This window comes from Jaculus jaculus, chromosome 7, assembly GCF_020740685.1.
Source record: "Jaculus jaculus isolate mJacJac1 chromosome 7, mJacJac1.mat.Y.cur, whole genome shotgun sequence".
NCBI classification, from domain to species: Eukaryota; Metazoa; Chordata; class Mammalia; order Rodentia; family Dipodidae; genus Jaculus; species Jaculus jaculus.
The window spans coordinates 91,375,277-91,389,678 of NC_059108.1; the positions used below are offsets into that span (position 1 = coordinate 91,375,277).

General features: G+C 39.9%; 1 protein-coding gene across 10 annotated transcripts in view; it reads left to right on the top strand.

Annotated features, from left to right (window-relative positions):
- Mia2 (MIA SH3 domain ER export factor 2) overlaps window positions 1-14,402 on the top strand; it is a 124,542-nt gene that overhangs the window by 42,284 nt on the left and 67,856 nt on the right. For 7 of the 10 annotated variants that reach the window (XM_045154259.1, XM_045154256.1, XM_045154260.1 and 4 more), the window contains 3 exons: window positions 4,406-4,427; window positions 4,523-4,611; window positions 12,236-12,307. In XM_045154259.1, coding sequence (XP_045010194.1) covers window positions 4,406-4,427; window positions 4,523-4,611; window positions 12,236-12,307 — 183 coding nt within the window. The remainder of the gene's footprint in view (window positions 1-4,405; window positions 4,428-4,522; window positions 4,612-12,235; window positions 12,308-14,402) is intronic. The other 3 variants (XM_045154261.1, XM_045154258.1, XM_045154266.1) reach the window with 1 other exon arrangement.

The following is a 14,402-nucleotide window of genomic DNA, read 5'->3' on the forward strand; positions in this document are numbered from 1 at the left end:
CGAACTCACGGCGATCCTCCTACCTCTGCCTCCCAAGTGCTGGGATTAAAGGTGTGCGCCACCACGCCCAGCTTTATTTTAATTTTTAAAACGTTATTTAATTATATTTGTTTGAGAGAGAAAGAGGCAGATAGAGAGAGAAAGAATGGGCCTTCAGCTGCTGCAAACGAACTCCAGATGTATGCACCACCATGTGCATCTGGCTTGCATGGGTCCTGGGGAATCAGACGTGGGTCCCTTGACTTTGCAGACAAGCACCTTACCCACTAAGTCATATCTCCAGCTCTTAAAATTTATTTTATTTGAGAGAGAGGGTGGGAGAGAAAGAGAGAGAAAGAAAGAATTGGTTGTGCCAGGGACTTCATCCAATGGAAACCAACTCTAGATGCATGAACCACCTTGTGCATCTGGCTTAGGTGGGTCCTAGGGAATCAAACCTGGGTCCTTTGGCTTTGCATCAACCATTTTAACCACTCTGCCATCCCTCCAGCCCCTGTTTTTTTTTTTGTTTTTTTTTTTGGTATGTGAAAGAGTGAGAGTGAGTGAGAGAGAGAATTGGCATGCCAGGACCTCAGCCACTGCAATTAAACTCCAGATGTGTGTACCACCTTGTCTACATGTGTGACCTTACATGCCTGTGTCACTTTGTGTGTCTGGCTTACCTGGAACCTGGAGAGTTGAAGTTGAGTCCTTAGGCTTTACAGGCAAGCCCTCTTAACTGCTAAGCCATCTCTCCAGCCTCCCTTTCTGTTTTTTCTTTCTTTCTTTTTTTTTTTCCTTTTGGTTTTTCAAGGTAGTTTTAGGGTGGCCTCGAACTCATGGCAATCCTCCTACCTCTGCCTCCCAAGTGCTGGGATTAAAGGTGTGTGCCACCATGCCATACCATCCCTGTCTGTCTTTTTTTTTTTTTTTTAACATTTTATTTATTTGTTAGAGAGGCGAGAATGGGCATGCCAGGGCCTCTAGCCACTGCAAACAAACTTCTAATGCATGGACCACCTTATGCATCTGGCTTTACATGGGTACTAGGGAATTGAACCTGGGTCCTTAAGCTTCCCAGGTGAGTGCCTTAATCACTAAGCCACCTTTCCAGCCCAAAATTTATTTATTTATTTTTTAAGATTTTATTTTTATTTATTTATTAGAGACAGAGAGAGGATAGAGTGAGAATGGCCGTGCCAGGGCTTCTAGCCACTGCAAACAACCTACAGACGCATGCACCACCACGTGCATCTGGCTTACATGGGACCTGAAGAGTTGAACCGGGGTTCGATTCATAGGCATGCGCCGTAGCCACTAAGCCATCTCTCTAGCCCCCTAAATTTATTTTTAATATGAATGATATGTTCTTTACGTTTTTTTAATTTGACACTCTTCTTTTAGTATAATATCTCAGTATGAGCTTAGCTTTTTTTTCTTATTTCCCTTGAGATATAGCTAGGGTTAAGTTTTGGAAAACAATGAAATATATTTACATATTTATTTAGTTGAGGGGTGAAGGAGGGAATGAGATGTGTGTACAATGCCAGGGCCTCTTGCTGCAAACAAAATTTCAGATACATATACCACTTTGTACTGTATGTGAGTACTGGGGGTACTGGAGAATTTAACCTGGGCTGTCTGGCTTTATAAGCAAGCACCTCTAACCACTAAGTCATCTCTCAAGCCCCTGGAAAATTAAATAAAAATTTATTCATTTATTTATTGATTTGAGAGAGAGAAAAAAAATGTGTGTGTGTGTGCGTGTGCGTGTGCGCACACATGTGTTTCAGAACCTCTTTCCACTGCAAACAAACTCCAGATACGTAAACCACTTTGTATGTCTGGCTTTACATGGGCACTGGGGAATCTAACCGGGTTGGCAGGCAAGCAAATGCCTTTAATCACTGGTTCATCTCTCCAGTTCCCTGGAAAATATTTATTAATTATTTTTCTTTTTAAAAATATTTATTTATTTATTTGAGAGAGAAGGAGAGAGAGAGCAAGAGCGAGAGCAAACACACCAAGGCCTCTAGCCACTGCAAACGAGTTTCAGATGCTGTGCCCCCTTGTGCATCTGGCTTACGTGGGTCATGGAGAGTCGAACCGGGATCCTTTGGCTTTGCAGGCAAACACCTTAACAGCTAAGCCATCTCTTCAGCCCTTATTTTTCTTTTTGAAACATTTATTTGTTTATTATTATTTTTTTAGAAACTTTAAAATTTATGTATTTATTTATTTATTTGAGAAAGGGATCGAAAGAGGCAGATAGAGAATGGGCACACCAGGGCCTCCAGCCACTGCAAACAAACTCCAGATGCATGCACTACCTTGTGTATCTGCCATACATGGGTACTGGGGAATCGAGCCTTGAACCGGGGTCCTTCAAAGGCAAGAGCTTAAATCCCTAAGCTATTTCTCCAGCTCCTTTATTTTTTTTTTAAAGATTTAATTTTATTTATTTATTAGAGACAGAGGGTGAGAATGGGCATGCCAGGGCCTCCAGCCACTGCAAATGAATTCCAGACGCATGGGCCACCATGTGCATCTGGCTTTTGTGGGTCCTTAGGCTGCACAGTCATGTACCTTAACTACTAAGCCATCTCTTCAGCCTTTGAAACATTTTTTTAAATGTTAGCCCTTCTACTTCCAACTTTTCTGTCTCTTAACATTTATTTTTTGTAATTTCTACATTGTTTTCTGTTGAAAGAGTTCCTCTATCTTATATTTCAATTCCCTTATTCCCACTTTAAAAAAAAAAATGTTTGAGAGAAAGGGAGAGGAGAAAGAGTATGGTTGTGTAAGTCTTCTTGCCACTATATATGAACTCCAGATACATGTGCCACTTTGTGTGTCTGGCTTTATGTGGGTACTAAGGAATCAAATCTGACTGCCAGGCTTTGCAAGCAAGCACCATTAACCACTGAGCAATTTCTCCTTATTTTCTGTTTATACACTTTTTTTTTCAGGGTTTATTATTTTTTTATTAATAACTTCCATGATTATAAAAAATACCCCATGGTAATACCCTCCCTCCCCCCACTTACCCCTTTGAAACTCCATTCTCCATCATACCCCCTCATATCTCAATCAGTCTGCTTATACACTTTTAATGTATCCTGTCTTTTAAATTATTCTCTTAATTTTATCTTTGTACATATTCTTCAGGTGTCTTAAAGTCTCTGTTTTTTTTTTTTTTTTTTTTGTGAGGTAGGGTCTCCTTCTAATCCAGGCTGACCTGGATTTTACACTGTAGTCCCAGGCTGTCCTCGAACACACAGAGATTCTCCTACCTCTGCCTCTTGAGTGCTGGGATTAAAGGCGTCACCACTATACTTGGCTCTTAAATCCTCGTTGTTACTTATTTTTTGAGGTAGGGTCTCACTCTAGCTCAGGCTGACCTGGAATTCACTATGTAGTCTCAGGGTGGCCTTGAACTCATGGTGATCTACCTCTGCCTCCAAGTGCTGGGATTAAAGGTGTGTGCCACCACGCCTGGATAAATCCTCTTTTTTTTTTTTTTTTTTTAAATTATTTATTAGAGAAAGAGAATATGGGCACACCGGGCCTTCATCTGCTGCAAACAAACTCCAGATACATGTGCCACCGCGTGATGCATTTTGCTTATGTGGGTCTTGGGGAATTGAACCTGGGTCCTTGGGCTTTGGATACAAGTGCCTTAACTGCTAAACCATCTCTTCAGCGCAAGACCTCTTTTTTTCATAAATTATATTTATTTGACAGAGAAGGGGAGGGGGAGAAAGAGAGAGAGAGAGGGAGGGAGGGAGGGAGGGAGGGAAAGAATTGGCACACCAGGGCCTCCAGCCACTGCAAATGCGCCCCCCTTGTGCATCTGGCTAACGTGGGTCCTGGGGAATTGAACCTGGGCCCTTTGGCTGTGCAGGCAAGTGCCTTTACCACTAAGCCATCCCTCCAGCCCTTTTTTTTTCCTTCTTTAATAGATCATGTTACTCACCCCTAATCCTTTTATATTTGTGGCTGTCCCCTTCATTATCTGAGAGGAAGTTTACAGAAGGGAAGTTTAGAATTAGTTCATATCTGTAGCTCCAGAGTAACGTTTCTTGTTTTATTTTAGGTACTAGGATTAGCAGGTATGGTAATGGGGGTTTTTTAAATAGTTTGTTTTAGGACTAAAATATTTGGGGAACTGTGGTGAGGAGTTAAATTAAGCAGGTGTTTTTAGAGTGGAGTTATTTCACTGTCTTTAGTATAATAATACACAATGTGAATCTTTGGTTGGGAGACCTGAATATATAGCATTTATTCTCCATGAAAACAACAGAGCTTTGGGTAACTTATTCACAGCAAGGCAGGTATCTTAATATTTGGAGTAGAAGTTAAACAAGTTATATTTACATGAAAGTATATTTATTTTAATATATTTTTTGTTAAAAATTTGTTTCAGATTAGAAGCCGATTTTATGTGGGTAAGCTGCGTTTCTTTCTATCTTAGATTTTGTTGTGTATGATTTTACTACAGTGATTGATTCACAATAATGATCTTTCTTTTTTCTTTCTAAAGGAAGAGAAAAAAAGCTTGCTCTCGAGCTTTCTGTACTCATTGAAGAAAAATGTAAACTCCTTGAAAAAGTTAGCCTTGTTCAAAAAGAGGTAAGACATATTTAAAATAGCATTAATGTTGCAGTCAGGGAACTTTCTGCTTCCCTTTGCAAACTTAAGCTTCCTGATGCTTCTAGAGTATGTGAAATCTGTTTTCCTCACCTTCTTCATTTAAATTCCCTTTCTTACTGCCCTGTTGACATCTGGTGGATAGTGCTGCTTTTCTCTTTGTTTCACTTGTGTTTCACTGATCTTTCCCTGTTGAAATGGAGCACCTTTTTGTGTGTTTGTCATGTTGATATTCTATTTGTGAATTGCTTTTTAAGTCTTTTTCACGTTTTCAAGGTATGGGTCGTCTGTCCCCTCCCCCCCTTTTTTTTTTACTTTTTGAGGTAGGATTTTGCTCTAGCTCAGGCTGACCTGTATTCACTATGAGGTCTCAGGGTGGCCTTGAACTCACAGTGATCTTCCTACTTCTATCTCCCAAGTGCTGGGATTAAAGGTGTGTGCCACCATGCCTGGCTCTGTTTTTTTTTTTTTTTTCTTTTGTGTGTGTTTCTGTATTATGTGTGGTGTGGTGTGGTATGTGTTTTGTGTATGCACATGTGTTGTGCAGGTGTGTACGCCCTTGCACATAGTGCGGAGGTCAGGGGAGAATGGTGTGTCCCTTGTCCATAGCTCATCACGTTTCCTTGAAAAGGAGTCTTTTAGTGACTCAGCCCCCATGATTCCTAATCTCTGCTCCCTACAGGATTGGGATTACAGGTGTGTGTGGCCATGCCCAGTTGTTTACATGGGTGCTGGGGAATTGGACTCAGGTGGTTTCAGGTCTACTTAGGCCCTCATGCTTGCATTCCTAACTGCTGAGCTATCTCTCCAGAACCTTCTTTACACTTTTTTGTTACATCTTAGATACAAGTCCCTTGTCAGATGTATATATTGCAAATATCTTTTTTCACTTTGTGGCTCACTTTTTTGTTTCACACAGTATATTAGAAGTGTTCAGAGCCTGGGGAGCTGGTTCAGTCTGTAAAACTCTTGCCGCTCAAGCATGAGGAATCTGCATTTGGATTCCCAACACCCATGTAAAAGTTGGGCATGGCAGTGCATACCCTTAATCCTAATGCTGGCGAGTCAAAGTCAGTACAATCTCTGGTGCTTGCTGGTAAGCTAGTCTAGCTGAGTAAGTGAGTTCTAGGTTCAGTGAGAGACCCTGTCTCAAAAATAAGGTAGAGGAGCAATTGAGGAAAGCACTTGATATCAACCTCTGGCCTGCACATGCACATGCATACAGGTGCACATTTGTATGCCCACACTTACACACATGTAATTACATACATATAATCCATCTCCCCCAAGCACAAACCCAAGAAGTTCAGCATTTTATTTATTTATTTATTTATTTATTTATTTATTTATTTATTTATTTTTGGTTTTTCGAAGTAGGGTCTCTCTCTCTCTAGCCCAGGCTGACCGTTATGTAGTCTCAGGCTGACCTGGAATTCATTATGTAGTCTCAGGGTGACCTTGAATTCACAGTGATCCTTGTACCTCTGCTTCCCTGAGTGCTGGATTAAAGGTGTGTGCCACCATGCCTGGCTGAAGTTTAGCATTTTGACATAGTCTGATTTTTCAGTCATTTCTTTATGATAACTACTTTTTTTTTTTTTTTTTCCTTGAGGTAGGGTCTTCCTTTAGCCTAGACTGAGTTGGAATTCACTATGTAGTCTCAGGCTAGCCTAGAACTCATAGTGATCCTCCTCTCTCTGCCTCCTGAGTGCTGAGTTAAAGGCATTGACTACCACACTTGGAATGACTACTTTTTGTTTCCTGTTCCTTAAAGAAAATTTTGCTGATTCAAAGATTTAAGATACTCTTGTTTGATACTTTTTAGAAACTCTTTGTCTTTTACATTTTTAATTTAGTCTGTGTCTTAGCTTGCTAGGACACCATGACACAATACTACTTTAATAGCAGAAGTTAAGTTTCTCACAGTTCTGGATTCAGGAAGTCCAATATCAAGGTCTAAGATAAATTTATTTTTTTGGTGGCATCTCCCCTTGTCATGTAGGTAGCTGTCTTCTTAGTGTGTCTTCACACAGTCTTTCCTTTGGTGCCCACTGTGTCCGCATTTTCCCTTCTTATGAAGACACCAGTCATATTAGGTTAGGGTCCACCCTGACAGCCTTATTTTAATTTCCTACTTAAAAAATGTTATTTCCAAGTATGGCAGTCAGCCATAATCAGAGGTAATAGGGCTTAGAGTTTCAGTGTGGGACTTTATGGAGTCACAGTTCAGGCCATAGCAGTTTTGATCTACCTTGAATTGATTCAGTGTTGCTGTAATTAGGAAGATATGTTGAGTCAGATTTTTTTTTTTTTTTTTTGGTGTGTGTGTGTTTGTAGAGTGTGTGTAGTCTGTGTATGACACTTGTGTGTGCAGATGTGTGTGTCCCATGTACATGTCTGTATAGGCCAGAGGAGAATGTCAGGTGTCCTCCATCATTTATCTGCCTTGTTTCCTTGAGATGTAGTCTGTCACTGAACCGCAGCTTTTTGTTTTATTAATTTATTTGCAAGCAGAGATAGCGAGAGAGTGAGCAAGCACCAGGACCTCTCACCACTGCAAATGAACTCCAGGTGCATGTGCCATTTTGGCTTTATGTGGGTACTGGGGAATTGAACCTGGGTTGTGAGACTTTGCAGACCAGTGCCTTAAATACTGAGCCATCTCTCCAGCCACAGAGTTTTAGTTTTCAGTTAGTCTTGTTTACCAGTAAGCCCCAGGGATTCTCTGGTCTCTGCTTCCCACAGGACTGGGGTTATAGGCATGTGTGGCCATGCCCAGTTTTTTTTTTTTCTTCAGGTTTTTGAGGTAGGGTCTCACTCTAGCCCAGGCTGACCAGGGATTCACTATGGAGTCTCAGGGTGGCCTCGAACTCAAGGCAATCCTCCTACCTCTGCCTCCCGAGTGCTGGGATTAAAGGCGTGCGCCACCATGCCCGGCTTCATGCCCAGGTTTTTGTGTGGGTCCTGGGTAATCAAATTCAGGGTGAATTAGACCCTCTCAGACCTTCATGCTTGTGTGGAAAATGCTCTTAATTGGTCATTTCCCTAACCCCCAAGATTGAGTTTTCTAAAAATAATATTTAGTTGTAAGCAGAGAGAGATACAGCAAGAATGGGCCCTCCAGGGTCTCTAGACACTGCAAATGAACTCTTGCTCTTTTTAAAAAATATTCTATTCTTATTTATGTATTGGGGGGAGGATGGGTGTGTCAGGACCACTGCAAACGAACTCCAGATGAATGCACCACCTTGTGCATCTGGCTTATGTGGGTACTGAGGAATTGAATTTGGGTCCTTAGGTTTTGCAAGCAAGCACCTTAAACTCTAAGCCATCTCTCCAGTCTGGGATATTTTGATTTTATAAACAAATAAGTTATAGGTCTGAGGAAGTGACTCAGTAGGTAAGAGCACTTAATACAAAAGCATGAGGGCCAGAGATGGCCTGAGTTTGATCCATAGCACCACATAAAAAGCTGGGCATAGCATGCACACTTTTAACCACAGACCTGTGGGGGCTGAGACAGAATTGCTGGAGCTTGTTGGTCAACCATTCTGACTGAAAATAGAAGCTCTGGGTTCAAAGACACTGTCTCAGGGAAACACACAGAAGAGTGCTAGAAGACAATACCCAACATTCTCCTTTGGCCTCTGCACGTGCTCACATGGCTTATACACATCTGCACACATGTGCATACACCACACCTACCTCACATGTTACACATGCACGTATCAAACAAGAGATGTTTTAATCAGGCTGACTTGGAATTTACTCTGTACCCTCAGGGTGGCCTTGAACTTACAGTGATCCTCCTACCTCTGACTCCCGAGTGCTGGGATTAAAGACATGCACCATCATGTCCAGCTTTTATCACCTATTTTTAAAAATTATTTATTTGCACAGGCCAATATCTCTTGCTGCTGCAATTGAATGACTGTCAGGCTTTATGTAGGTGGTTGAGGAATTGAACCCAGGCTGGCAGATTTTACAAGCAAGTACTTTTAACCATTAAGCCTTCTCCCTAGACCTAGTTTTATCATTTCAAGTATGCAGCATGATGTTATAATAAGTTTTATTGGGTATATTTAAGATATATAAATATAATAAATATAACATATTGTAATAGTTGCCTTCTTGTTTTTGAGACAGAGCACCTGACCAAAAACAGCTAATGGAAGGAAAGTTTTTTATTTTGGCTTAAAATCTTGAGGGGAAATTCCATGATGGCAGGGGAAAGTGTGGTCTGAGCAGAGACTGGACATCACCTCTGCCACAGCAGGTAGAAAACAGCAGTGGGAGAGTGAGTTGAACTCTAGTGGGGGAGCTGACTCTTACACCCCTAAATTGGCCCCCAATAACACACCTCCTCTAGCAAGTCTGCCCACTTCCCAGATTGCCATCAGCTTTTTCTAGCATTCAAACATAGAAGTTTATGGAGAATACCTGGTTCAAACCACCACATTTTACATGTGTTAAAATATCCCCATAGTCCAAGTTTGAGCCTGTGTTGTAGTCAGGTTCGCATTGCTGGCAGAAAACACCTAACCAAGAGCAGCTTATGGGAATAAAGGGTTTATTTTGGCTTATACTCTCGAGGGGGAATCTCCATGATGGCAGGGGAAAATGATGGCACGAGCAGAGGGTGGACATTACCTCCTGGCCAACATCATATGGGCAGCAGCAACAGGAGAGGGTATGGAACACTGGAAAGAGGAAGCTGGCAATAACACCCCTAAGCCCACCCCCAACAATACCCTGCCTCCAGGAGGTGTTAATTGCTAAATCGCCATCAGCTGGGAATCTAGCATTCAGAATACCTAAGTGTACAGGGGACACCTGAATCAAACCACCACAAAGCACATAAAGGCACAGAGTAAACCTTCATACTGCAAATGGTGGCACTGGGTATAGCAAGGAAAGATTGAAACAATGAGAGCGACAGAGAGAGAAAGAGGCAGATAGAGAGAGAGGGGGAATGGGCACGCCAGGGCTTCCAGCCACTGCAAATGAACTCCAGATGCGTGCACCATCTAGTGCATCTGGCTAACGTAGGTTCTGGGGAATTGAGCCTTGAACTGGGGTCCTTAGGCTTCACAGGCAAGTGCTTAACTGCTAAGGCATCTCTCCAGCCCTCATTGTATAACTTTTATCTCGTCACTTCAAATGAACTCCAGATGCATGTACCATTTTGTGTATCTGGCTTTCCATGGGTTCTGGGGAATTGAACTGAGGCTGGAAGGCTTTGAACCTTTAACTGCTGAGCCATTTCTCCAGCATTAATAGTATTGTTATTAACCTCTTCTCATGTTGTACATTAGATCTTTTGACTTCTTCACTCTGGATATTTACTGCTTTGTGTCCCTTGACCTATATCTCCATTTCCTCCCTCCTCTCTTTACCCTGGCAGGTAGGACTTCATTAATCTGTACATCTGTTTCTTATGCCTGGGCCATTTTATTTTGATTACTGTAGCTTTGTAATATAGTTTTAACCCAGGAAATGTAATGGCTCCAACTTATTATTTTTTCTTAGAATTGCTTTGCCTATCATGAGTCTGTTTTCATATAAATTTTAGGATTTTTCTATTTTTGTAAAGAATACTACTAGGATTTAGGTAGGCATCATATTGAATATATAAATTATTTAACATGTGTAGATATTTTAGCAGTATAGTTTTTCCAATCTATGAGCATGGAATGTCTTCCCATTTATCTGTGTCAATTTTTCATCAGTGTTTTAAAAATATTTATTTATTTGCAAGCAGAGAGAGAATAAAAGAGAGCGAGTGTGGATATGCCAGGGGCTCTTGCCAGTCCAAACTCCAAATGTTTGTGTCACTTTGTGCATTTGGTTTAATAAACATCCCTTATATTGAAAAGCTTCCTTTTATACCTAAGCTGTTAAAGATTTTAGTAAAGATAGGATGTTGAACTGTATTGAGTGTGTTTTCTGTGATCATTGATGTGTGTGTGCATGCAGCTCATTTTTCATTCTATAAACCCCACATAATTATGATGTGTAGTCTTCCTGATGAGTACTGACTTCTACTTGTCAGTGTTTGATCAGAATTTGGTAGTAATGATCACAGTGACCTGCTGTCTTCTTTTTCTTGTGGTGGCTCACTTGGTCAGATGTCTAGATGATACTGGTATTCTAAAATGTGTTAGAAAATATTCTCTTTAGCTCTACTTTTGGGAAAAGTTTAAGAAATATTGATCTTCTGGGAAAGGTTGGGTAGAACTTGTTATGAAGCCATTTGGTCCTAGAGTTTTCTTTGGGAGGTAGATTACTTAACAGATTGAAGTATTTGAACCCTGTACCTCAGTTCCAAATATTTGTCTGTTTCTGACTTAGACTTTTATAAAGAAACCAGTTTCGATTGGCATTAGTGTCCTATTTTATATTATAACAAATCTTCACAAATTTAGTACTACTAGACAATATAAATTTATTTCTTCCCATCTCCAAGATTAGCTGTATTCAGGGTGGTATGGGTATATACTGTAAATTTATTTTCTTACAGTTAGGAAAATCATAATTCTTATGTCAGTGTTACAGGCTAAAGTTAAGTATCAGCAGGAAAAAATCTGTTCCTTACCTCTCGGAGTCTAGTGTTCCTTGGCTCATAGCCTCATAACCCATCATCTAGTCCCTGCCTCTGTCTTCACATAACTTTCTCTTCTTATCTTTGTCCTTGCCTCTGTAGCACCCTTTGCTAAAAACAAAAAAAATTTTTTTTGCCTCCAAGAACTGAACTTTGGTACCTTGTGCTTGCTAAGCGTAAGCTCTGCCTAGTTCCATTGCCTCTTTTTTATAATGGTTCTTGGGATTATATTGGGCCATTAGAATAATTCTGGATATTTCCTCATTTCAAGTTTCTGTTATTTCTGGAAATTTTGAGGGGTAGGACATAGACATCATAGAAGTTCTTCTTCCAAGCAAAGGTACTATCCTAAAACCAACCTTTGTGGGCTTATCCTGCTTGGCAGGTTCTGACCTGTTCATTTTTCTTCTTAGCTTCTGGATCTTTTGAAATTATTGCCTAATTTCCTGCAAATATCAGCCTTCATTTCAGAAGGCAAAATAAGTGTTAAATGCTAGACTTACCTTTCTGGAGACTCCCTCTTATCTCATAAATTCTAACCATAATCTGTTACTTTAATTTTTTGGTTCAGTTCTTGCTCTTAGCAGGAGGGTTGATTCAAACCAATGTAGTCTTCAGTTTAATCACTTTTTTGGGGAAAGCATTTTGCCAAATCTTGTTGCACTGTCCTAAGTTTTCATTCATTGATGATTATTCTCTCTTTAAAGAGTTTGTATTTCCTGCTGCTTTGCCATGTAAGCCATACTCCAGTTCTGAAAAGCAGACTAGACAACATGGTTGTAAGTGTGGAGTTCTGCCATAGTGCCTCAGCTAGTGGACTATAGTGTTAGGTTGACCTGGCTTTGCTTGTTATAGTGGTTAGATTGGAAAAACTTAAAGATAAGAAAATTCAAGTAAATGTACATATGTGGAGATAAATTCTGTCTTCTTCTTAGGCATCTATCTAGATAAAATTTGGGATAAAATTTGTAGACTTTACTTACATGTTGCCTTGTTTTAATTCAGTATGAAGGCTTAGCGTCATCTTTAAAGGATGCCAGCTTTGAGAAGGAGTCAACAGAAGCGCAAAGTTTGGAGGTAAAAAAAAAAAAAAAAAATGGTATGATTTAAAAAGCTAGAGAAAAGATTATTACCAAATAACATAAACTTTAAAAATACTAATTAGAGAAATGTGAATCACCACATTGGGATATTAAAGAAAAAAACGTTAAAGGAAACAATAATAGTAGACATCACAAATATTAAAAAAAAAAATTGAGCTGTGGTTGCTAACTTGTTTTGAGGGAGACATAATCAATTTACTGAAATGTAGAGGTTTATAGAAGTTCATTTTTCATTCCTAAGAAATACATTAAGGTGACTCTTTCTTTTTTTCTTCCTTCCTTCCTTCCTTCCTTCCTTCCTTCCTTCCTTCCTTCCTTCCTTCCTTCCTTCCTTCCTTCCTTCCCTTTCTTTCTTCTCTTCTCCTCTCCTCTTCTCTCTTTCTGTCTTTCTCTCTCTCTCTCTCTCTCTCTCTCTCTTTCTTTCTTTCTTTCTTTCTTTTTTTGACACAGTTTGCTCCAGAAAGGAGGAATTGGATTTATTTTCATACATGTAGGAATACTTGAAAATAATTACATGAATTGTAACAGTATTGCCTTTTTGTCAGCCCCAAGATAGTAGGAGCTAACTGAAGGTTTACATTATTAGTAGTGGCATGCTGGCAGATGTTTGAGAACTGCCTGTGCTGAGTTTTGTGGTACAGTTATACCACCACATCCAGTTTTAAGCTGCCAATGTGATGCCATGGAATGAGGTGCAGGGCAGAGATACATACTGTTGCCTCTCCTGGGCCAGGTTTCATTCAGAAGAAAGGTGTGATGGTTTATAGGTTTTTATAGGAGAAGGGATGGGAGTGGCCTATTACTCTTTGGTGATAGAAGTGTTGTAAGAACAGAGTAGTGACAAAGGACAGTAGAGAGAGCCTGCTCCTGCCATTTGCTCACTAAGGTAGACCCTGTACCTGTGCTTGTATTCGCCAGCATGGCAGTCCTCAGTCACTGATGTGTGTAATCATCAGAAAGCCTGTGTGTCAGGATTTGAAAAATCCTTATATATAGTCTGAAGGATGTTGTAAATGAGATTCTAATGAATTTTGTAATCTTTCCTTTCTTCAGTTGTTACCCATTAATGTCCTCAAGAACTTGGTCAAATTGTTTTTGTTTTATTTGTTGACCTGCTATCAGTTCTGTTCCAGTGGTAATTTATTAATTTCCTTATTAAAGGGATTTAGCCTAGTGTGGTGGTGCATGTCTGTAATTCCAGTACATGGGAGGTTGAGGTGGGAGGATTGCAAATTCAAAGTCATCTCAGGCTACACACTAAGTTCCTAGCCAGATTAGGTTATAAGTTAAGATATTGTTTCTTTCTTTCTTTTTCTTTTTCTTTCCTCAGGTAGGGTCTCACTCTAGCTCAGGCTAACCTGGAATTTACTATGTAGTCTCAGGGTAGCCTTGAACTCATAGTGTTCCTCTTATCTCTGCCTCTCAAGTGCTGGGATTAAAGGCATGCTCCACCACTCCTGGCTGAGATATTGTTTCTTAAAAAGCACAACAAAACAAAATGAAAAACTCTAAACAGAATTTTTTTTTTTAAGTTTAAAATTTTTTTCTTTATTGGAGACACACACACACACACACACACACACACAGTAGAGTGAGAAACAGAGAGAGAAAGGAGGAGAGAGAGAATGAGGCACTCTCCAGGGACTCCTGCCATTGTAAACAAACTCTAGATACATTTACCACTTTGTGCATCTGACTTTATGTGGGCATTGAGGAAAGGAACCCAGGTCATCGGGCTTTGCAAGTAAGTGCCTTTAATGCTGAGCTGTTTTTTCAGCCCCATTAAAGAATTTTAGAAAACATTGTTATGATACAGAAGAGCAGCAACTGGGTAGTAAAGACTAGTATTTGCTGACGCTCCAGGTTACAGATAAAATAAAGACACAGATTTGTTTATTGCTAGAAGTAAAAGTAGTTGAATTTTTGGTTGAATTGTATATTTTAGAAAATTTTCTCAAATTTTAGTAATTTAATAAATTTTTTAGGTATAATAATTATAATTAAATACAAACTACAATGCAATACCGTTTTTAGAAAGTTTGATAATTGATTCTGTAGATAAAAAAAAA